General features: G+C 45.1%; 6 protein-coding genes across 14 annotated transcripts in view; 3 read left to right on the top strand and 3 right to left on the bottom strand.

The window, feature by feature from the left end:
* The window catches only part of LOC6531889 (venom metalloproteinase 3), a 51,726-nt gene extending 36,215 nt beyond the window's left edge, over window positions 1-15,511 (top strand). The window contains exons 6-15 of one of the 9 annotated variants that reach the window (XM_002092640.4): window positions 374-636; window positions 1,376-1,480; window positions 8,085-8,227; window positions 9,301-9,356; window positions 10,496-10,622; window positions 10,983-11,147; window positions 11,208-11,439; window positions 11,581-11,660; window positions 11,917-13,614; window positions 14,757-15,511. In XM_002092640.4, coding sequence (XP_002092676.3) covers window positions 374-636; window positions 1,376-1,480; window positions 8,085-8,227; window positions 9,301-9,356; window positions 10,496-10,622; window positions 10,983-11,147; window positions 11,208-11,439; window positions 11,581-11,660; window positions 11,917-13,315 — 2,570 coding nt within the window. In that variant the 3' untranslated portion in view covers window positions 13,316-13,614; window positions 14,757-15,511. Of the gene's footprint in view, window positions 1-373; window positions 637-1,375; window positions 1,481-8,084; window positions 8,228-8,387; window positions 8,441-9,300; window positions 9,357-10,495; window positions 10,623-10,982; window positions 11,148-11,207; window positions 11,440-11,580; window positions 11,661-11,916; window positions 13,615-14,756 lie in introns of all 9 variants that reach the window. The other 8 variants (XM_039371898.2, XM_039371904.1, XM_039371903.1 and 5 more) reach the window with 8 other exon arrangements.
* Window positions 15,512-15,688: 177 nt separating this feature from the next.
* On the bottom strand, window positions 15,689-16,376 carry LOC6531888 (transmembrane protein 14 homolog). The gene is made up of 2 exons (XM_002092639.4): window positions 16,216-16,376; window positions 15,689-16,153 (listed from the first exon to the last, which is right to left on the bottom strand). The coding sequence occupies exons 1-2, from the start codon at window positions 16,289-16,291 to the stop codon at window positions 15,891-15,893; spliced, it is 339 nt and encodes a 112-aa protein (XP_002092675.1). The 5' UTR covers window positions 16,292-16,376; the 3' UTR covers window positions 15,689-15,890.
* Window positions 16,377-16,693: 317 nt separating this feature from the next.
* Window positions 16,694-17,041, bottom strand: LOC122319560 (merozoite surface antigen 2-like). Its single transcript, XM_043206968.1, has one exon. The coding sequence runs from the start codon at window positions 17,039-17,041 to the stop codon at window positions 16,694-16,696; it is 348 nt and encodes a 115-aa protein (XP_043062903.1).
* Window positions 17,042-17,779: 738 nt separating this feature from the next.
* On the top strand, window positions 17,780-18,127 carry LOC122319559 (merozoite surface antigen 2-like). Its single transcript, XM_043206967.1, has one exon. It carries the CDS (start codon window positions 17,780-17,782, stop codon window positions 18,125-18,127), a length of 348 nt encoding a protein of 115 aa, XP_043062902.1.
* Window positions 18,128-19,251: 1,124 nt separating this feature from the next.
* Window positions 19,252-19,750, top strand: LOC6531885 (early nodulin-20). The gene has a single exon (XM_039372634.2). It carries the CDS (start codon window positions 19,294-19,296, stop codon window positions 19,699-19,701), a length of 408 nt encoding a protein of 135 aa, XP_039228568.1. The 5' UTR covers window positions 19,252-19,293; the 3' UTR covers window positions 19,702-19,750.
* Window positions 19,751-20,382: 632 nt separating this feature from the next.
* On the bottom strand, window positions 20,383-20,990 carry LOC6531884 (cell wall protein DAN4). Its single transcript, XM_002092635.4, has one exon. The coding sequence runs from the start codon at window positions 20,941-20,943 to the stop codon at window positions 20,449-20,451; it is 495 nt and encodes a 164-aa protein (XP_002092671.1). The 5' UTR covers window positions 20,944-20,990; the 3' UTR covers window positions 20,383-20,448.
* Between the last annotated feature and the right edge of the window lie 83 nt (window positions 20,991-21,073).

Here is a 21,073-nt window from a genome sequence, read left to right as displayed (position 1 = left end):
CCTGGCTCGAAAAAAGAGCAGCATACTCACATATTCACCAGTGAAGAGTTCAATGCAACAATTCGCCCTTCACTGAATGCATTTACCCCTGGCGTTGCGGTGGCGCCAAAATTCCAGCGATAATCGCTGTAAAATTATTTATTTTATGCCCGGTATTTCTCGCCGCAGAAACTGATTTTTCCACTGTCGGCTTTGCCGAAATGCCCCCAAAAATTATACCCAATACAGTTAAGTGTGTGGCTACCTGACTTGCCAGCTTCTTATATCATAATAAAGACATTCCACCACTCGGTTTTGCTTAATTTTTGTTTAATTCTCCGTTTCCTGATCATGGTATTTATTATTTATTCGCCTTATTTTTTCGCTTATTCAGCCTTCATGGAACCTGATGATCTGCTGGCCAGCGAGAAGCTCGAGAGGCTGCAGCGCCGCCAGCGTCGCAGCAGACGCAGTGCACCCAGCAGTCCCGACTTCGAGGACCTCAACGACGAGGACGAAGGCGCCCTGGACGCAGAGCCCCAAGTGGCCGAGTCCCGCACCAGATCCCGCCGTCAGGCCCCCTACATCATCTATCCGGAGGTCTTGGTTATCGTGGACTACGATGGCTATCGGCTCCATGGCGGCGATAATCTGCAGGTACGTGTGCGTGACAGGGCCGCAAAAAAACTGAAAATAAAACTAAAAAAGGGGAAAAAAACTGAAGAGAGAAATTAAATGCCGCTGGCTCCAATGAAGTTGTTTCGGCAATTGCAGACAGCTCGGATTGAGTTTGGGATTGTCTCTGCGTGCGCGGATTTCAGCCGCGATACCAAGCCGTCGATATGGCATATGGTATATGGTATCCAACCCAACCCGGAGGGGATTTTGAAGTCTGAGGATTGTAAAAGTTGTTTTTTGTGCGCTACATGTGTAGATACTATGCGAGTCGAGACATGTGCTCGCATTGATAGATAGGTCTGGTTGCGAATGAGACCCGAATCCCCGAGGGGAATTGCCGATTTATTGGAGCAATATATTTTATTAGAGCCATGGAAAATCTCTTTGCAAAAAGTAACTCGAGCAGTTAAATCATATTTGCCTCCTACATCAAAGTGTACGATTTATTAGAGTTGGTTAAACGCTCATGTTCTTAGGTAGTTCTTTATTTGTGATTCTTAAGCCAGAGTTGCCGAAACACATGCTTCAATTGTCATGCACATCACTCGCGCTCAAGATTTATTTGCCTGCCTGATCTGGGTGCGTTCTAGCCTCGTAGAATACCTAGAACCCGGAGATGCGGCTCAGATGAAAGCCTTATAGAGATGGGACTGCCCGACAAGGACAAACGTGCATTGTACCCAAAGCGAAACTAACATAACTTGTGTCTCTCCGCCAGGTCAAGCGTTACTTCATCTCATTCTGGAACGGCGTCGATCTGCGTTACCGCCTGCTGAAGGGACCCAGAATCCGCATTAGCATAGCCGGCATCATCATTTCGAGGGTAAGTACTCCGAGCACATCATATTTAGATGATAGAATACCTAAAAAATATTCTGAGCAAGGGTTTCCCATCCAAGCCAACCTCCTTTAGAGTAAATACCCCACAGCTGCATCATTACACAATCGCAGCAATTCAACTTTCATTTGGCTAATTGAGTAATCCATTTTGGAAGCCAAACTTTAACCCCTGGCCAATTGGGTCTTGCCAATCGGGCAGCTCTCCTTCGGAGCCCAAGTAGCCCCCAGCTAGCCCAGTAAACTGGACCTGGACCCAACTCCGAATGAACTGTCACGATCTGGGAATGTGGCAGCAAAATGTGGCAAAAAAACAGGCTGAAGAAACATGCAACGCATGCGCTTCGTGCGATTCGCTAGAAAAAATGTGAACAATCAATTTGGTTATTTGCTTGGCCATAGCACACAAAAAAGCAGAAAGCCAGGCCAGCAAATTTTAACAAGTTTTTTACTCGTGCTCTGTGTTTTGTGGAACTGACTGAACTGAATGTTTTTCTAGAAATTAGCGACGAAAATTCGTTATGGGCACGCGAACCGAGTTGGCCAAAAAAAATTGAATTGGATCTAACCTTCTGGCACTATTAAGATTTCCTGAAATGGCTTTTTAAGTAGTGGAATCGGTGTCAAGCATTTTTAATTGGGTTAAACTGCTTTGAGGTGGCTAAATCGTTTTTAAAGCCCATTTCAAGCTGGATCAAGATTATCGTATGTGTCATAAAAACCACACAAAGCTGGCTTAAGTCATAAATCTGAGCAGCACGTGGCAGAAGCTCAGTATATTAGAAGTGTCTAGGGAAATATGACTAATGGCCATAAAAATATGGCTTTAATTTCCTATTACAGCGCGCTGTGGCGTCGTGAGCGAGCTCTTTGATGTCTGCTAACATCTTTCACTTATCAACATTCAACTAATTTGATTGCATAAGCGAAGACCATAAAACACTTTGACAACATTATAGCATCGTGGCTTTGTGTCTCGTCTCGACCCGTCTCAATACTCGAATACTCAGACTTTCAGCCAGACTTTCAGCCAGACTTTCGGCCAGACTTTCTCACACAAATCAGATTGGCGCTGCTTCAGGAAGCCATTTGTAGTTGGCCAAGAGAGTGGAGAGCGTAGAGAGTGGGCCAAGAAAGTGGAAAATTGGCACAGCGAGTGGGGGAACAGAGTGGTTCACCTGCAGCAGTTGCAGTTGCAGTTGCAATTGCAGTTGCATCGAGCTGGCTGCCCACACGACAACTCCGCATATCGAGGAGACACCGATGTCGACGGGTTACCCTAAGTACGTCAATTGCCTGTGCCTGTAACTTTGCTTCTCTGGCTGTCTGCCTTTCTGGCTCCGCAAAAACTAAAACTAAACTAAAAAATCATTTTCAGAGCGCATAAATAATGCAACAGCGCCTGCTGCAACTGCGTGTTGGCCGTGGTTACATAATCTAATGGGCCACGCTAACTGCAGTCGCAGTCGCCGTCGCAGTCGGCAGCTAGTTCAGATCAGATTTTTTCGGCTGGCATGTTTTATTTTCCTCTTTGCCCAATTTCACACACACATGACTTCCTCTTCTATGCCCCCCACACACACCAACACACACCAACACACATAGGTGGTAAATGCAAAGTGCGTATCTGGTGGATACAGGTACTTAGTATCTTAACATATAGCATCCGTCGCTAAGCATTTTCCACTTTTTGCCACGATAATTAATGTGGCCACCAGAAGTGGAGTAGTGGAAGTCGGGTAATTACTCAGAATTTGGATTGGGCAACAAATTATTGGATACACATATCCGATAAGTCGACGCAATGCAGAAACAGGTAATCCGATCGAATTTATTGGATTTTTGAGTCATTTTATCGGAAGAGATTGGCCAAGTAGATTGTTTGGCCAACAGGAGCTCGTGCCGATCACTTTACGTGCTAAACTTAAAAATATGAGTGCGAGGTGCGCTTTGGAAAACCCAAGAAACTTGACCCCAATGCCAGCAACAAAACACCGAAAGCCAATCGTTTATTTGATAGAACAAAAAGCCAGCCCAAGCACGAAATCAACAGTCACATAAATTAATCACCCATTGACAAATAACTAAGAGAATTACTTAGGCCCCAACTTCGGAGAGTTGTTCAATTAATTGATTCTAACTCGAAGCCCAAACAAATAAACCAAATAAATAAGCCGCAACAAAATGACAACAAAACGCCGCCACATTAATAAGCCATAAACTGCGTAACTCAGACTACTGCGATTGAGGTCCGAAGGCGTTAGAAACTGCAAATGCGCTACTAGCCTGGTTAAAAGCATATTTTACTTTTTTTTCTATTCCGCAGGGGCAGAACAATGAGCGCTGATCGAGTGCCAACCCAGTTACTTTTAAACGCGAAATGCGAAACTTGGCTAAATCAAAAATTCTAATCGAGTGGCCAGCGCTCAAATTACATTTTGCCAGTTGAATATTAAATGGTTTTTTAGTATGAATGGGTGGAAAAGGGTAGATTCGTTGGCAAAACTATTCCGTCCTATCTAAAATTACGCTTATAAAGTTTAAAGCCATATTTCGAGGTAATTAAATGCTGGTGGCAATAAATTAGCTCCAATAAAACGAACATTATGTCTAGCTGGAGCATTAAGTCCCCCTGCGAAACTTAATACTAAGTAACAGCACGTCGAGCTCTGGCATATTTCTCCATGTTCGCCACACGATACGCACCTAATAAATTGCGCATACGCAACGTGGCCGCATTGAAATATGTATGTGGCGCAAGCGCAGCGCCAATGCGTTCGACACTTGTAGCAAAAATATAAAAAAAAATAAGAAATCGTTGGCGAAGGGGGGAGGGAAGACAAAAGGGGCAGGTTGTTTAACTTCTAACGGAAAGTTGCCTGCAATTAATTAAAATGTTAATTAAATGTCACAGATAAAAGTTCAAGTCAAGTCGGTAGCCGACTTAGACTACCCCCACGCCAATTCCGATCCGATCGCAGTTGATCTGATCTGATATATAGTGTTGGCTTTATAAATCCATATCTATGACTTGTTATGATCACCTGCGCCGCGCTATCAGCCCAGGAATTCCACCCATTTGATTAATCGATCCGCTTGACTAGAGCCAAAGAAAGAGTCGAGTGGCAGTCCATTCCTGTCCAGAATTCTGCTGCCCGCGAAACGGGGTATCCCAATCGACATTCTCCACTCGACTCTTATCTCGGCGTCTCTATCTAAAGTGCCACAGAAATGCCAAATAATCCACAACGACACACCCAAGTGCTCCGGTGCCTCGCTGCCTTTTGCCAGTCAGATCTCATATTTGCAAGTTGTCATAACGAATTCCGCGCCTAACGACGCCGCACTCCCAAAGTTCGGGATAGGGCTGGCCAGCCGTCCAGCAGTTCAGCAGGCCAGGTGTTGCCCCCAGGGCACATTTCTCGTACTCCCAGAGCCACTGCTCCCATATCCCCATCCACAACCAAAACCTTATCCACATCCCCAGCCATATAAGCCGATGGTATATAGAGTGCCGGTAGCCAGAAATGCAAGTGCCAGACAAACATAAATTGCATTAATGCAAATGGAAACGTGCGGCTAGGCAAACAAATAAATATTGGCCGGGGGTGCTGTTGGAAAAGCCGGAAAACTCGCCGCCAATCGAGGGGCATTTCAACACCCTTACGGGAAGTGGCTTTAATAGTAAACTGTATAGCACTTTTAATCAACAGAGTTAGGGAGTATTTCTTTGGCATGGTGCATCGCCTGTTCGCCATGCCCCATTGCAGGGTATTGGGAAAGGAAAAGTGTCCCCCAAGTTGCATGTCCCATGTCCCATATCCCATATCTTGACCCAAAAGCCTGTCTCTCCGTGGGTGGTGCCCGATCGGCCGCCTGTCGCCCAGTGCGATTTATCCGCTGTGTGGGCGCCGAAAGTCGCCGCGTACTACTATATGTCATTGGAGGGGGCGGATGGGCGGTGGCTACACCTCTTTCTGCCCAAGTCTGGGTGTGTGTGTGTGGCTAAGTGGGCGTGGGCTGTCCAGCACCACCACCACCCCGTTAAGCAGTTTAGGGGGCCTTGCGAAATGCTAGAAATTACGGGCAGTTGCATTGACAGTTGCTTTATGCCGCCGCAAGATTTATATGCGCCGCCCAGGGAAAGGAGCTGGAATACCGGGCACCGGTTGCGGCCGAAAAATTAAATTAAAATATAACATTTTGGTTTTAATTACGCACAAAAGGCCATTGCAAAACAGTCGCGAGACTTTGGTTTATTTTCAGTTTTTTTGGGCGAAAGGCAAACCGGTCCCGGTTTTAGTGGCTCGGTTACATTTTTAGGTCCTACTGACAGTTTCTTTGATAATATTTCGCTTTTTTGTGCCCGAGTCCGATTATTTGACAAATGTTTGTGTTTGTTTTCTGCCTCCACTCGCCGGGGCAACCACTTCAATTGTGCAATCGGTAATCAAAGATGTGCCAGGTCATCCATGGTCCAGTGGTTCCGCGGGACTGCCAGCACCGGGAGACACATTCCCCTACATTCGCCTGGCTGTCGTCTATCCGCTGGTGGTCTACTCCAAAGTCCGAGGGTTTGTCTTTCCCATGCCATGTGACTGGGTCGCTTATCGCGAATCTGGAGATCTGAGCAGCTAAACTAATAGTTAAGGAAACGGTTAGCCAAGTTACGACACAGAAACTGAAATTACAGCTTATCAGTGCTAATATTTGCTCAATTATGAAGTGAATCCACGATTGCTATTGCTTTGCGTCTGTGAAGCAGTTACAACTCCAATCAAGCTCATAAGCAAACAACTCGAGTGAAGCATCTTCACACCAGACAGAGACTGCTCTAATAAACCACTCAAAGTGCAATTCCACAACAATTATTTGTAATTTCGTGGATTCCAATCTAAGCCAGTGCCAGTGCCTTTCCCACTTGGCCACAAGGCCACAATCGAAGCATTTAAAATTCTTGATAGTTTTGTCTGTCGAAAATTACCAAAAAAGCAAAACAACACAAAATTCAATTCAATTCGAGCTGTTGCTTCTTTCGGGAGAACGACGTGCCCGCACTTTAAAGTGATCCAAGTGTCGGAACGTCCGAGAAATCTGACGGGAGTGGATGGAGTTTGAGTGCTGTAGCTTATGGATTCTCATCGGCTTTAGAATCACTTTCAGATACAGATACACCCAATCGAGCGGATACGTTTCGCAGCTCCTTTGGCAATATATACAGATTTCAAAACTGCGGTGCTTGTGCGATCTTAGATCACTTTGTCAGACCGTGTTCATTTCCTAGACATCTGCTGTCTCTCCGACTAGTTGGTAATTTATCAAAAGACTTTGACTTCGACTTCGACTTCGTTTTGGTTTTGGCTTAGCTTGGCATGGTTTGGCTTAGCCAGCTGAAAGACGGAGTATCTGCGAGATTGTTTCCAGCTGGCAAATGGCTGCAAATCAAATGTGTCAACCCAGTGCGGATTGTCACCTAACTTTGGTTTTATCACCTGCACCGCCGCTGGTAACTGGAAGTGGAAATGCAACTGGTTCGGGCGAACAGATTAGCCTTAAAGCGGAATTAGTATTAACATATTCATATTGATTTGCCTAGGGCTCAAAGTGATTGACAATTGTGTTATTTTAATTTATGTACCTGTCACTTCGGTAAATCTAAACGCCCCTTCGGTCACGACATGACTGCTTACGTACCGTGGATTTACCTGGTTTCACGGCTGCTGGAGCTGCCCTCGGATGCACACAGCTGATGAAATGGCCACTGCAACTGCAACTGCAACTGCCACTGCAGCTCCAATTATGCAACGCACAATTGCAACTGGTTTTTGTCCACTGGGGCAGCCTAACAGTCAAAAACGACGAATTTCCAAAGGAAGCCCACACGACTTTGACTTTGCCCGGCTGGATAAGCATCTACACTGCTAAATAAAACGATTGCTTGGGAAATTATTCAAATGTAAAAAGAGGCTTTTGGTATCACCAATAAAAGTACTCTGTTAACTGCTTTCCTTAAGAAACACTTTATCAGATTTCTTTTGTTTTCCGAACTCTTTCCCTTGCAAAATCCCACAACTCTTGTTTAAGTGCAACTAATGATGATCTTCTACTGCATTGGCATTGCTTATCGCCAGGCTCGACTTTGGCAGCACGTTTTTCACGTTCACTTGATTTCCGTTTCGAGTTGGGTTTCCAGTTTCATTTTCACCGCCGAATGGGCCATAAATATTTCACTCGGCGCTCTTTTCATTCGCTACATCTCATCCAGTCAAATGCCAAATCAGTTGCATCACCGCACTGGTGGCTTCCTTGGGCGATTTCGTCGAACATTTTGCAATTGGGCACTTGCCTACTGTATTCTAATGTGGGTCACCGGGTTCATTTGGGCTTTTACGAGCCATAAATGTCAGCTTCAAGTATTCACTTTAATGGGTAATATCTGCAAATATCATGGGATGGGTACCAGGCAGACAGTCGCTTGCCACACAACTGTCAAGTTTCAAATACTTAAGGTTTATGCAGCATTAGCTCCCTTGGCACTCTCATATACAAATCAGTTGTTCTAACTTGTACTTTACTCATTTACATTTCAGGGTCGCGATGCCACTCCCTATCTGGAGCGCAACCGAGTGGGTCGGGATGCCATTGATTCGGCCGCCGCTCTCACGGACATGGGAAAGTATCTGTTCCGGGAACGCCGACTTCCGGTCTACGACATTGCCGTGGCCATTACCAAGTGAGTGGGCTTCGAAGTGGGGCCTGAATTGAATTCTCTTTGCAGAAACGACAGCTGATTTCTCTACGCGCGTTTTCCTCTGTCTTACCCCTATAAACCTATCCACTTTACCAAAGATCCCCAAGAATTACACTTATTTACAATGTCTACTCGTGTCTAGGTATGATATGTGTCGCAGGCGTAAAGGAGGTCGTTGCACCAAGGGCACAGCGGGTAAAAAGATTTCAAAGAAATTCCAAACAACTAGATTTACCCCACAACACTCATGCATTACACATAGAACATAGAAACACAGAAACACTGATACACAGAAACACTGAAACACAAAAATCACTGATACACAGAAACACAACCAGAACAAATGTCATTGCGGGTGTTTAACATAGTTTAGTCAGTTTTTGGTTTGCACCTCTAGAGCCACAAGAAACACCTGAAAACCCCAGTAAAGTTGACTAAAACTGCGTGTGGGTCTTATAAGCGATACTACCACAATGACACGACACACATACTCACAATAAAACACACAAAATCTACAGCATTTAGGCGAAGGAAAAACTAAATCGCAAAGCGTTAAACTAATTTGAGTAGCGGATCGGTCCATAAGGCATAAAACCGGTTGATTTATTAAGTAATTTGTATCTGCTTTAAGGTCTCATTGGTTGAAGCGAACATTTACATCAAGACTTGGTACTTAATAGTGGTTCATGCGCCTAAATTAGTGGATACTCCCTATGGAAACCATAACCCCACCCAATCCGCTGAACTTGAAATGATTACATTAGCTACAGTAGTTTATCTTAGACTTCGGAGCTCCGAAGGTAGGATTCTTTCGCCTCTTTTCCCGCTCTCGACTCCACAAGTGCAGCCAGCCCGCAATATTGGTGCGCAATTCCGCGAATCCAATTGGGCAGGTCCAATTGGCAGTGAGACAACAAAAACTATCAACTATGAACTAACAACTAACAACTGTCGATCAAAGCCGAGAGGAGATAATTGATTAAATGACGCTGAAAACCCCCGAAAGCCAACGAATCTAAAATTTCTACGCATTTCTGATCAATTTTCGCCCGCAGACTCGATATGTGCCGTCGCACCTCCGCTTATGGTGAATGTAATCGCGGTACCGCAGGTAAAGACCCAACTAGCTGGCAATTTGTTAGCCAACATCTGTACAGATAAATGCAAAAAGCCACACGAAATGGCTGACAAAAACACAGAAGTTAAGCGAACGCGCTAAAAATAAATAACATTAAAGGCGGCCACCGCCGAACCCAAAAATGCGTCGCTCCATCATCAACCAAATCAAGCGAATTTAATTGAATTTCATGCACGTCTCTGTCTCTCTCTCTCTCTCTGTCTGTCTCACGCTCTGTCTCCGTCTCTGTCTACTGCTGGTCCACCTCTCTCTTTCCGCGATCGGCAATCTATATCTTCCATGTGTCTTTGTTTGTGTCGCACGCGCCCCTTGTACAGTGGGCATGAAAAGAACAAGAACAGGAAGCGGCTGCGCATGCGCCGTACCACCAATGCCTGTCAAACTGTACAGGTCACTAAAACCCATCTGAATCTCCAATTGGAGAATGAATCTTCTCCTGTCTTTGCATTGTACAGTCTCTTCTGCTGCTTCCGATCTGTCTCATTCCGTGTACATAGTATCCATGATCAACGGCTGTTTCAGAACTCTCTGGAGAATTAAAGTCTTACGAAGAATGGCTGTAAAGTATGCTACCAAAATGTCGATGAAAATTGTGAGGAGTTCTATACAAATGTTAACTTTAATGATAACTTTATAACTTAAGAAGGGTTTTGGGCCTACTAACTCTGGTCTACTCAACACTTAAGACAGCTATTTAACTTTAATGGGCTGTGGACACACCATAATCCGGCGTTGGTAATTGTGGCTAAACTTACACACTCAAATGCACCTACTAACTAATTGCTAACTCGCATCAAGGCACAACCACTAAGCGACCCGCTTCTCCCAGCGGTTACAGTTATTATGTAAAAACATATTTTAATACGATGTTCGAAAGTGAAAACACAAGCAAATTGCTCAGTTGCGAAAACCGAAACATTAGATTTTTCATTTAATAACTGCAACGGCGACGGCGATGGCGATGGCGACGCGAAAAAATTGTCAACTTCCTGTTGGACAAAAGCAAACAAGAAAAAAAAACAAAAAAAATAATAAAGAAAAGAAGAAAATGCCAGTGAGTAAGACAACCAACTAATTGCCTCATTTCGGTCGTGTGTTTTCTTTCGGAAAAGGCTTCGCTTACGTCGGTGGCGCATGCGTGGTGAACAAGCGACTGGAGAAGGTGAACAGCGTGGCCATCATCGAGGACACCGGCGGCTTCAGCGGCATCATCGTGGCTGCCCACGAAGTGGGACACCTGTGAGTAGCCCCCTGACTTGACCCCATCCATTTGCAGCCGTGTTTTTGTGATGCTTGAATTGCTTTGAATGTGATTACCATCACAGTATCACATTAATATCTGCATTCCAATACTCGCATGTGACCTACTCACTTTCGTTGAGTACTCGTAAAAACGGACTATTACCCTGCAAAGCCAAACTATTTAGCGATTCGGATTTCATTGGGCGCCAAGTCAAATAAAAAACATGAATAATTTCCGCCGCTGCAAACTGGTCACTGAAACCCGTTCGCATTTCCGTTTGACATCATTCGGCGTGCAATTAATCAATTACCATATTTTGCCCCTCAATCATAATGCGTCCCATGCTCGTTTCACAGGTTGGGAGCGGTGCACGACGGTTCTCCGCCGCCCAGCTACTTGGGTGGACCGGGCGCCCAGCGGTGTCGCTGGGAGGATGGCTACATCATGTCCGATCTGCGTCACACGGAGCGAGGCTTCCGATGGTCCGCCTGCACGGTGCAGAGCTTCCACCACTTCCTGAAGTGAGCTACTGGCTTCTGTACAGTTTCGAAAGGTATTAATGACTCCGCTTTGCTTCTCAGTGGAGACACGGCCACCTGCCTGCACAACGCCCCACATGAGGACAGCGCCCTGGGTAGATCGCTGCCGGGAACACTGCTCTCGCTGGACGCCCAGTGCCGCAGGGATCGGGGAACGTATGCCTGCTTCAAGGACGAGCGAGTGTGTGCCCAGCTCTTCTGCTTCGACGCCCAAACGGGTTACTGTGTTGCCTACAGACCAGCGGCCGAGGGATCGGCCTGTGGAAATGGTTATGTAAGTAATGTGAGAGCTATCACGCCAGAAGTTCCCTTGAACGGACAGCTTGCTGAACGGACAACTCTTTTAAACGGACTCTCTCTCTTGAGCGGACAAATAATATAAATTCGATCATTTTTGTTTACCCAAAACTTTCAGCACTGCCTGGATGGTCGTTGTACACCACTGCCCTCGAACATCATTCCCGATTACGGACACAACTACCGTTTAGTCTACAAGTGAGTATAGTAGAATGGGTAATTTAATTAGAAGAAGACTGTTTTCCAGTAGTTTTGTTGTGTAAGCTAAGAGTACTCCTATTACTAAAATACACAAAAAAAAACACACATAATAATTGAGTTCCAAGTACACGAATACACTCAGAATGCAAATTTTTAATATACAAACTTTTACACCCTTACACACCAATTCGGTACAACAACAATACCAACACCCAAAAATACAACAAACAAACCACCACAACAACAACATTAGTAAAATCGACAACAAGAAAGATGCAACTGAGGATATTGAGAGTAGTAGTGAGGAGACCGAGTCCCAAGAGGACGAGACTGAGAGTGTTGAGGATCAGGATGAGGGCAACACTAGCAGCGAGGAGCAGGAGGACAACCAGGTCGAGCAGAGCTCTGCAGCTGGCGTCGCTGCTGTGCAGTCGACAACAACCGCCAGAACCACGACGACAACCACTGTGCGCACCACAAGCACCAGAAGCACCGCCAAGCCAAAGTCCAAGTCCTTTGGCTATCTGCATCGCAGCCTTCCCGAACGACAGTGGGTGCAGGACAATGGCGTGCTGGTCACGACGCGCATCAGCAGCAGCGTCAGCAGCAGCAGCAGTAGCAGCACCAACACCAACGCTGATTCCGCAGCAACATCAACACGCAGGCCAACAACAACAACCACACAAACACCGAACCTTTTCCAAATCTATACACACGAACTACGCAAACAAATCGAATACTATTTACACATGCTACAGACACAAAAACATGCTACCAAATTGCAACCAGAACAACAGCAACAGCAGTCACAACAACAACAGTCGATAGTCGAAATCCCCTTGGTTCAAAAACGCCTTACAAATTATAGTGTAACCAGCAGCAGCAGCAGCAGCAGCACCAACAGCAACAGCAATGGGGCAAAACCACAGGCGCCGAGCAACAAGGAAGAGAACCAGAGACAGCAGCAGGTGCAGCAGCAACTTCAGGATGGGCTGCCCGATGAGGAGAACGAGGCGACTGCCGGCATTCAGAGCAATGAAGCGATTGAGCGGCAAAAACGTAAGTTCCCCACAACACCCACAGCAGCAACAAGTGCTGCGCAGAAATCAGCAACACCGGCAACACCAGCAACACCAGCAACACCAGCAACATCGGCAACATCAGCAAAACCCACACCAAGCAACGCCAAACCGATAACCACATCATCATTTCTCGATGCGTACTTTAAAAAACTGCAAGCCTTGCATGACGGTGGATCGACAAGCAGCAGCAGCACCGCCACCTCCGTGTCGTCATCCGTCAGCTCCGCAACAAGCAGCAAGCAGCAGCAGCATTCGCAGCAAGTGCAGCAGCAGCAGCAACAGGCGCAGCAGCTGGCGCAGCAGCAAACCGATGGAAGCCACTTTCTGAAACGTACGCCCCATCGGAGTAGTCTTAAGGCATACAAAACTAGTAGTAGCAGTAGTAATAACAGCAGTAGTCAGTCCCAGCAGCAGCAGCAGCAGCAGTATGCGACAAACTACATTGGCGACACCACAAACAATCTGCCAGCGGTGTTGGACAACAGTAGCAGTGCGTCGAGCACCACGGAGAGCGCCAAGAAACCCAAAATCAAGACACAAAAACTCATACGCCGCACACGAGTCATGTAAACGCAAACGCAAACGATCTGAGGATGTGGCAGACAACCCTGATACCAATTAGCATAAGCTACTCTACCTACTGCTAGCCAGACAGAAAGAAACACAGATCCGATACATAAAGCTGCTTGCGAAACCAAACCGAAACCAAACATCCGAAAGAACCGAAGGCTCCCCATCCAACATCAAAAACAAGACCACACACACTATACAACGCAACACGCATCACACACAATTTCAAACCGATTGATACCGATACCGAAACCGAAACTGAAATCGAAACCGTTACCGATTCGTTATCCTTGCGTGCGGTAAGCCCAAAACCAATCCAGCATTCAAGTCGGGTTCCTAACTCCCCCTAGTAGTCTAAAGCTTTGGCCTAGAGTACCGTAGAGCATGGATGCGCGATAGTCATAGCAGTATTATTATCTACCACGCTGCCTGGCCTCTAATAAATGCATAATCCTGGTTGTCAAGGTCGGCGCATCGAAGTGCAAGTGCTAAACTCATGCGTAACGGTCCATTTACATAGCTATAATATGGATTACCCACGTACTTTAAGCATTTGGCATCTGGCATTGCATCGATCATACCTAATCCCGTAGCACGGAGTCGCCCTGAAAGCGCTCCGAACAGTAGTTCTTGAATCTTACTTTGGCATGACCCTAAGCGTAACCTAGAATTTCATTTCAGACCACCCCCGATTCGAAACGAAACGAATTCATTGCCTCCGAAAGGCGGGCACTGCTCGGTTAGGACATTTGCATTCACACATCCGCAGAACTCATAAAGCATGCTTGAAGAATTCTCTCATACCACCTATCAATCGAGTTCGACGATCGCTGATTCTTTCCCTAATTGCGCGGTTTATTTTTTTCAAATTGCATAGAACACTCGCCCCATACATTAAAAAAAAAAATATAAAATCGAACTAGAAACCAATTTGCATTGAAACATGCAAACACACCAAAACACACCAGCATACAAACATACACGCTCTTTCTCTCACACCACCACACATGCATACACACTGTTTGAAGGCAAAACCGATCGAAACTTTATCTATATCAGAACATCTTTAACTGTAGCACCTAAGTATTCTATTTGATCTGCAAGAGTGGCATGGAATCAAGAACGCATTCTGCATACTAAAAACAAAATAATTAGACAGCAAAATGGCAAGAGTGAAACAGAGTAATTTGGCAAGTGGAAACGCATGGAATGGAACACACGCACATACCACACAACCACCCACACAATTAAAAATGGCTGGCGTCTGCAAAAATATATATATCTATTGCATACGAAGTAAACCTCCCAAATTAGCCCATTATTCTTGCACGCCCCACGAGAATTGTATTCTACCACAATCACTAATTTCCTGCGTTTTTCTCTCTTTCTTCCCCGCTTCCGTTTTCGTTCCGTTCCCGCATTCCGCATCCGGCATCCACAGTGGTTAACTGGAAGCTGTTTCCGTTCTAGTGAAAGTGCAATGCAGCCGCATTGGGGAACGTTTGGAACTGGCACGCAGACGTCACTGCCATCGAAATTGGAAGGAATGTTTGCAGCTTAAAGTGTTTTTAGCTAGAATTTATTACTATTATACTCTGTACGAAACCCTATTGATTTGTTGTTAGTTCTAGCCGCAACTAATTTAAAAATATTGTCTGTTTGCTGAGTGCAACGCAGCAGCCGAGCAAAGTTGTTATGTTCAGTACACGCATATATTATGTAATCTAATTTAATGCAAAATGCAAAAAATGTTGTAAAATAGTACATATATAATTCTGTAAAAAGTTCATCTACACACTATGCACTTTCGGCAGACAACCTAAATTATTCTTTGAGCCACAAATCAATCGAAAGGAAATTTAATAATAATCCCACTTTCCAATGTGATAAACATATCTAATTTGTACTCTTTACTTAACAAATATTTATCGTTTCCTGTTGGGAAAATGCTAGAAAGGTGGCGAATCAATAATACACCTACCTTGCCGCACTTTGCCTACAAGAAAACTCAAATTATTCACTTCATTATCGTATTAAATTTGTTAGAAGCCTAAATTCTAAAGAAATTCATCACTCTACGTTTACCTAGCCTAATGCTCCTTTTATACAGCAACAAAATGTAATAGCTAAGTTTTAGTTGTAGTTAACTGAACATCTTATAATAAATGAAACTGTAAATTTATCACACACACAAAAGAAACAAAAACTAAGTTAAAGAATAAATATACATAAAAGATTTGAAATTACAAAATGGTAATTTTCTTTATTACATGCGAGCGAACTGGGAAGTGGAGAAGCTGCCTGAAAGTATGCTTTGAAATTTGACATTGTGGTCATTGCGAACAGAAGAACCGACTAAAAAAACTTCCTCAGTTAAAAGCATATGTGATAAAATATATTTGCAGCAAGTACAGTTTCTTATCACTATCTTAGAAGTGACACAGCGCATTACCAAAGATCCATTCACCAAAAAAGTAAAAAAAAAACCTATTCAATACGAATGAAAAGTTAAGGTAGGGTAATCTCCTGGCAAGTCCAGCATGTTTGCAGGGGCATCCATGGCAGGGGAATCAGCTTAAGGGGCCTTTGTGGGGGTGGGCAGTAGGTAGCGATTGTAGGTGGCCACATTCTTGACCAAGGCGGCCACGGACAGCATGCAGACCATGCCGGCGGGCATTAGTTTTCCGGATCGGTTCCAGCGGGCGCCCATCATGCCGGCCAGGAATAAGGAGGTGCCTAGCTGCAGAAGGGGGCGTGGCGAGTCCTGGGAGTTCAGGTGGGCCCCATAGCCGAGCAGCGCTCCGAAGGCCAGACCGGCACCCAGCGAGGGAATGGAACCTGGAATACACACATAGGTTGCACAATCGACATGACCAGTGGTACGGGGACTGCCAACTCACCCGCCTTGGCGAAACCCATGATGCCTCCGGCGGCAACCGTGGCTGCGTACACATATCCGAACCAATCCACCGGCATTTTGATTTACTATTTTATTTTGATTAAATTACGGGCTAACCTTTGTTTTGGTGGCAAGTGGAGGTGTAAGTATGACCTTTCCTTTGAAGAACGAAAATCAGCTTTGCAGCGTACGACATTCGACCATCTGGCAGCACCGTTTGGCGGTCTTTTTGAAATTCATTTCTGCAACAAACTTCCTAATCAGAATATAAATGTTAGGAAACTTCGTAGAGCCTTAAAGTCATTACAATTGAGCGCGGACACGACAGACTAAGCGGACGACTCGCCTATTACCACCATTTTAGAAGTACCAACTCCCCACCAATACTGTGATAACTAAAATGTTTGCTTTTTATATCTATTTATTTATTAATTTGACCCTTTCATTGTTCCAATTAACCACACCGACACTTTATCTGTTTATCCCCTACGATGGCGCCTTCCTTCTGCACGTTTCTCCGCGCGCTTTTCCTGTCTCTCCCGGCGAATCTCCTGGCGCCTCTCCTGGCGCCTCTCCTGACGCCTCAGCCGGCGGAGCCTGCGAAGCTTGCGCCTCAGCTTCTTCACCTCCTCGCTGTCGGAGCTCGAGGAGGAGTCAGTGGCACTCTCGGTGGGGGTGGGGACCGTCGTGGTTGTGGTAGTCGTCGTCGTGGTGGTGGTGGTAGTGGCCGAAGTCGAGTTGCTGGCCGTTGAAGTTGAATTAGAGGCACCATAGACGGTCGCCACGAGGACAGCAAGACCAAAGGCCAGGACGAAGTTGAATCTCATCTTGATGTCTTTCTGTTAAACAATGTACTCAAGTACTGACAAACTCCGGATCTAAGTGGGGTATTTATAGGGTCTATCTGGAGCTGTTTGTTCCAAAATCTGAATCTGAGCGAGGTATACATTTGATCTTAAAATGTGGTGTTGTTGAACAAGTCTGGAAATGGATGTGGAAAGTTCCTATGTTTTTTTTGGTTGTTTTTTTAGCAATGGAGCTACTGTTTGCGCCGTGCTATTTTTAGCGGTTGTGCAAACACAGGCCTAGAAGAAGCCGCTTAACTTAGACGACATTTATAATAGAACATTCGCTGTAAAGCAGCAATGGTATTTTATAATAATTATTTATTATAAGAATTATATAAATAAATATTGTATTAAGAAAGGCCGCTATATAAGCTTTTCTCTCCATTAACATATGAACTGATTGTTTCTATTTTACTCAATTCTTTTATTCATAAACATTTTCTATAGTCACTTCTTATCCAAACACTATATTTGTTTTTGTCTACGCTTGGAAACTGTTTCAAAAGTCAACAACTGCTTCAATGTTTAACTTCACAAGAACAACATGTTCACCTTTTCAGACTTTTTCAGCAAAACACTGAGCCACGTGCCAGATGCTGAGATGTAGACCACGCTTAGCTTCAGATTCAGACAAAATCTTTTCAGCCCTATAAATACCCCACTTAGATCCGGAGTCTGTCAGTACTTGAGTACATTGTTTAACAGAAAGACATCAAGATGAGATTCAACTTCGTCCTGGCCTTTGGTCTTGCTGTCCTCGTGGCGACCGTCTATGGTGCCTCTAATTCAACTTCAACGGCCAGCAACTCGACTTCGGCCACTACCACCACCACCACGACGACGACTACCACAACCACGACGGTCCCCACCCCCACCGAGAGTGCCACTGACTCCTCCTCGAGCTCCGACAGCGAGGAGGTGAAGAAGCTGAGGCGCAAGCTTCGCAGGCTCCGCCGGCTGAGGCGTCAGGAGAGGCGCCAGGAGAGGCGCCAGGAGATTCGCCGGGAGAGACAGGAAAAGCGCGCGGAGAAACGTGCGGAAGGAAGGCGCCATCGTAGGGGATAAACAGATAAAGTGTCGGTGTGGTTAATTGGAACAATGAAAGGGTCAAATTGATAAATAAATGCATATAAAAAGCAATCATTTTAGTTATCACAGTATTGGTGGGGATTTGGTTCTTCTAAAGGACACGAAAAACATTTTGACAAATTGTTTGTCAGATATAGAAACTGAATATTTGGGTCCGTCTTTGAAAAGGAAAAAGATGCTCCACAATTTTCTTTACTGAATAGTCCTTCAGTACGAAGTAGTGGAGCGCGAACTTAATCGCTTAGCAATTCTCTAATGTAAGTGATCATTGGGAGTTTATGTTAGATTTTCTTTTCTTGTGAATTAATTCTCCATACCACCAAGTCATCCTAAGCCATCTGATCATGGAGTTTATGTTAGATTTTCTTTTATTTAGAATTAATTTTTCATGCCATCATGTCATCTTAAGCGATCTAGATCATTGTGTATGCTTACTATAGGAAGTTTGAATATGGATTACTGTGCAAAAGGCACAACATATTTATCTATTTGATAAACAATGGGCTGTGTTTGCACATATGCTATGAATACATTGAGACAGCCAATCAAAAAATCCGTATTGTTTATTTAGTAACGAATTAGAACTTTCCACAGCCATCTTCTACAGCTTTCGCTTTTACACAAAAGATTGTCTCGTCTTTTTATCATACCCGTTACTCGTAGAGTGAAAGGGAATACTAGGTTTGTTGCAAAGTATGTAACAGGCAGAAGAAAGCATTTCCGACTATATAATATTATATATTATTTATATTATATTCTATAATAGCTATAATAGGAACTATGGAAGCTAGAGAGTTAAGATTAGGCACACAGTTTCCAGAGATATAAACGCATGTTGACCCATGTTGCCACGCCCACTCTAACGCCCACAAATAACCAAAAACTGTCAGTGTTGAAATTTATTCCACTGCACTTCCACTAGCTGAGTAACGGGTATCAGATAGTCGGGAAACTCGACTGTAGAGATTCCTCTTGTTGAATTTGATCTATTTGTCTTGAGAAGTATGCGAAGAGTACTGTAAAACATTCAAAGCAAACACAGATTCAGCAATTAAAGCGAATTAAGTGGATCTTGCCTATAAATACTCGGATTTAAACTACCATCTACACAGTACTCCATTTTGTGACAAGCTGAGCTGAAGATGCGTTCCCCATTCGTAATCGCCTTTGGTCTTTTGGCCCTGGTTGCAACCGCCTACGCCGTTACACCTCCAAGTCCGTCGCCGTCGCCATCGCCATCTCCATCTCCAAGCCCGTCGCCATCTCCAAGTCCGTCGCCATCGCCGTCACCAAGCCCGTCGGGTTCGCCCACGACTACGACTACGACGACGACCGCTTCCCCGGTTGTCCCCAGCACAACATCCACCACTGAATCCTCCTCGAGCTCCGACAGCGAGGAGGTGGATAGGCTGAGGCGCAGGCTTCGCAGGCTCCGGCGGCTCAGGCGGCAGGAGAGGCGTCAGGCGAGGCGCCAGGAGATTCGCTGGGAGAGGCAGCAGGAGAGACGCCAGGAGAGGCGTGCGAACAGGAGGCGCCAATATTGGGGATAAACCGAACAATAAAATGGGCAAAAAGAAATAAATGCATAAAGAAAAGCAATATTCGTAGTTATCACTGTAATGGTGGGGAGTTGATACTTTTGAGAGAAACGGAAAACATTTTGACCAAAATGTTAGTCAGACATAGAAACTTAATATTTGGGTTCCTCTTTGAAAAGGAGAAAGATGCTACACTATTTTCTGTACTGAAAAATCCTACAGGTCGAAGTAGTGGAACTTGAAATTAATTTTCTAAAGGAAGTTTTCATTGGGAGTAAGTGCTAAGTTTTCTTTGATATAGAATTCATTCTTCTTGTAGATACAATGAGCCATCTTGATCTTTTTCTATTCCTTCTAAAGGTTATTTAAATAAGGCTTACTGTGCAAAAGGCTTAATATTCATCTATTTGAAGAACAATGAGCTGTGTTTGCACATATGCTATGAATACATTGAGCCAGCCAATCAAAAACGCCGTATTGTATTACTAATTAAGTAACGAATTAGAACTTCGTGTTTTGGTTTGGATGATCCACGCCCAGTTTGGCGAGAAAGCTTGGAAAGCTATGGAAGTTTGATGGTACATACTGAAATTCTGTGGAGGGCTAAAAACATTTCTCTAAAGGGGTCTAAAAGTATGCTAAACAAAATTGCCGTCTATAGAGCATTCATATAAGATTTTCACACTTCTAGTGTTTCGTTTTCATATAATCGTTTTATTTGCCTTCAGATACAATGTCTTATGAGCTGGGCTTCCCATCTTAGCCACGGCGGTTCTGCTGGCGCTGGCGCTGGCGCCTCACCCGGCGTCTCTCCTGGCGCCTCTCACGACGCCTCTCGCGGCGACGTCTCTCCCTGCGCCTCTGCTTGGCCGACGAGGAGCTGCTGCTGGAGCCGGAGGACGATGAGTCGCTGGAAGAGGGGGAGCTGGTAGTTGGAGAAGTGGAGGTTGTGGAAGGACTGGTCGAGGATGAAGTGCTGGGGGTGCCAGAGCTGGTGGTGGACGAGCTGGGAGTGCCGGTGGTGCCTGTAGTGCCTGTGGTGCCTGTGGTGCCAGTGGTGCCAGTGGTGCCTGTAGTGCCTGTGGTGCCAGTGGTCCCAGTGGTGCCCGTTGTGCCCGTGGTGCCGGTGCTGGTGCCAGTGGTGCCCGTGGTGCCTGTGGTGCCTGTGGTTCCTGTGGTGCCCGTGGTGCCTGAGGTGCCACCATAAGCGACGAGGACGACAAGACCAAAGGCCAGAATGAATTGGAATCGCATCTTTAGCTCCGTCCGTTGAACACTGTACTCAAGTACTGTATCTTCTATGATTTTAATTGGCGTATTTATACGCATCACCCACAATTATTTCGACCCATTTTCAGAATGTGTGTGTGGGCTATCAATCGTC

This window comes from Drosophila yakuba, chromosome 2R (assembly GCF_016746365.2).
Source record: "Drosophila yakuba strain Tai18E2 chromosome 2R, Prin_Dyak_Tai18E2_2.1, whole genome shotgun sequence".
Lineage (NCBI taxonomy): Eukaryota > Metazoa > Arthropoda > Insecta > Diptera > Drosophilidae > Drosophila > Drosophila yakuba.
The sequence above is the reverse complement of the archived record's forward strand: the minus strand, read 5'-3'. Positions and strand labels throughout refer to the sequence as shown.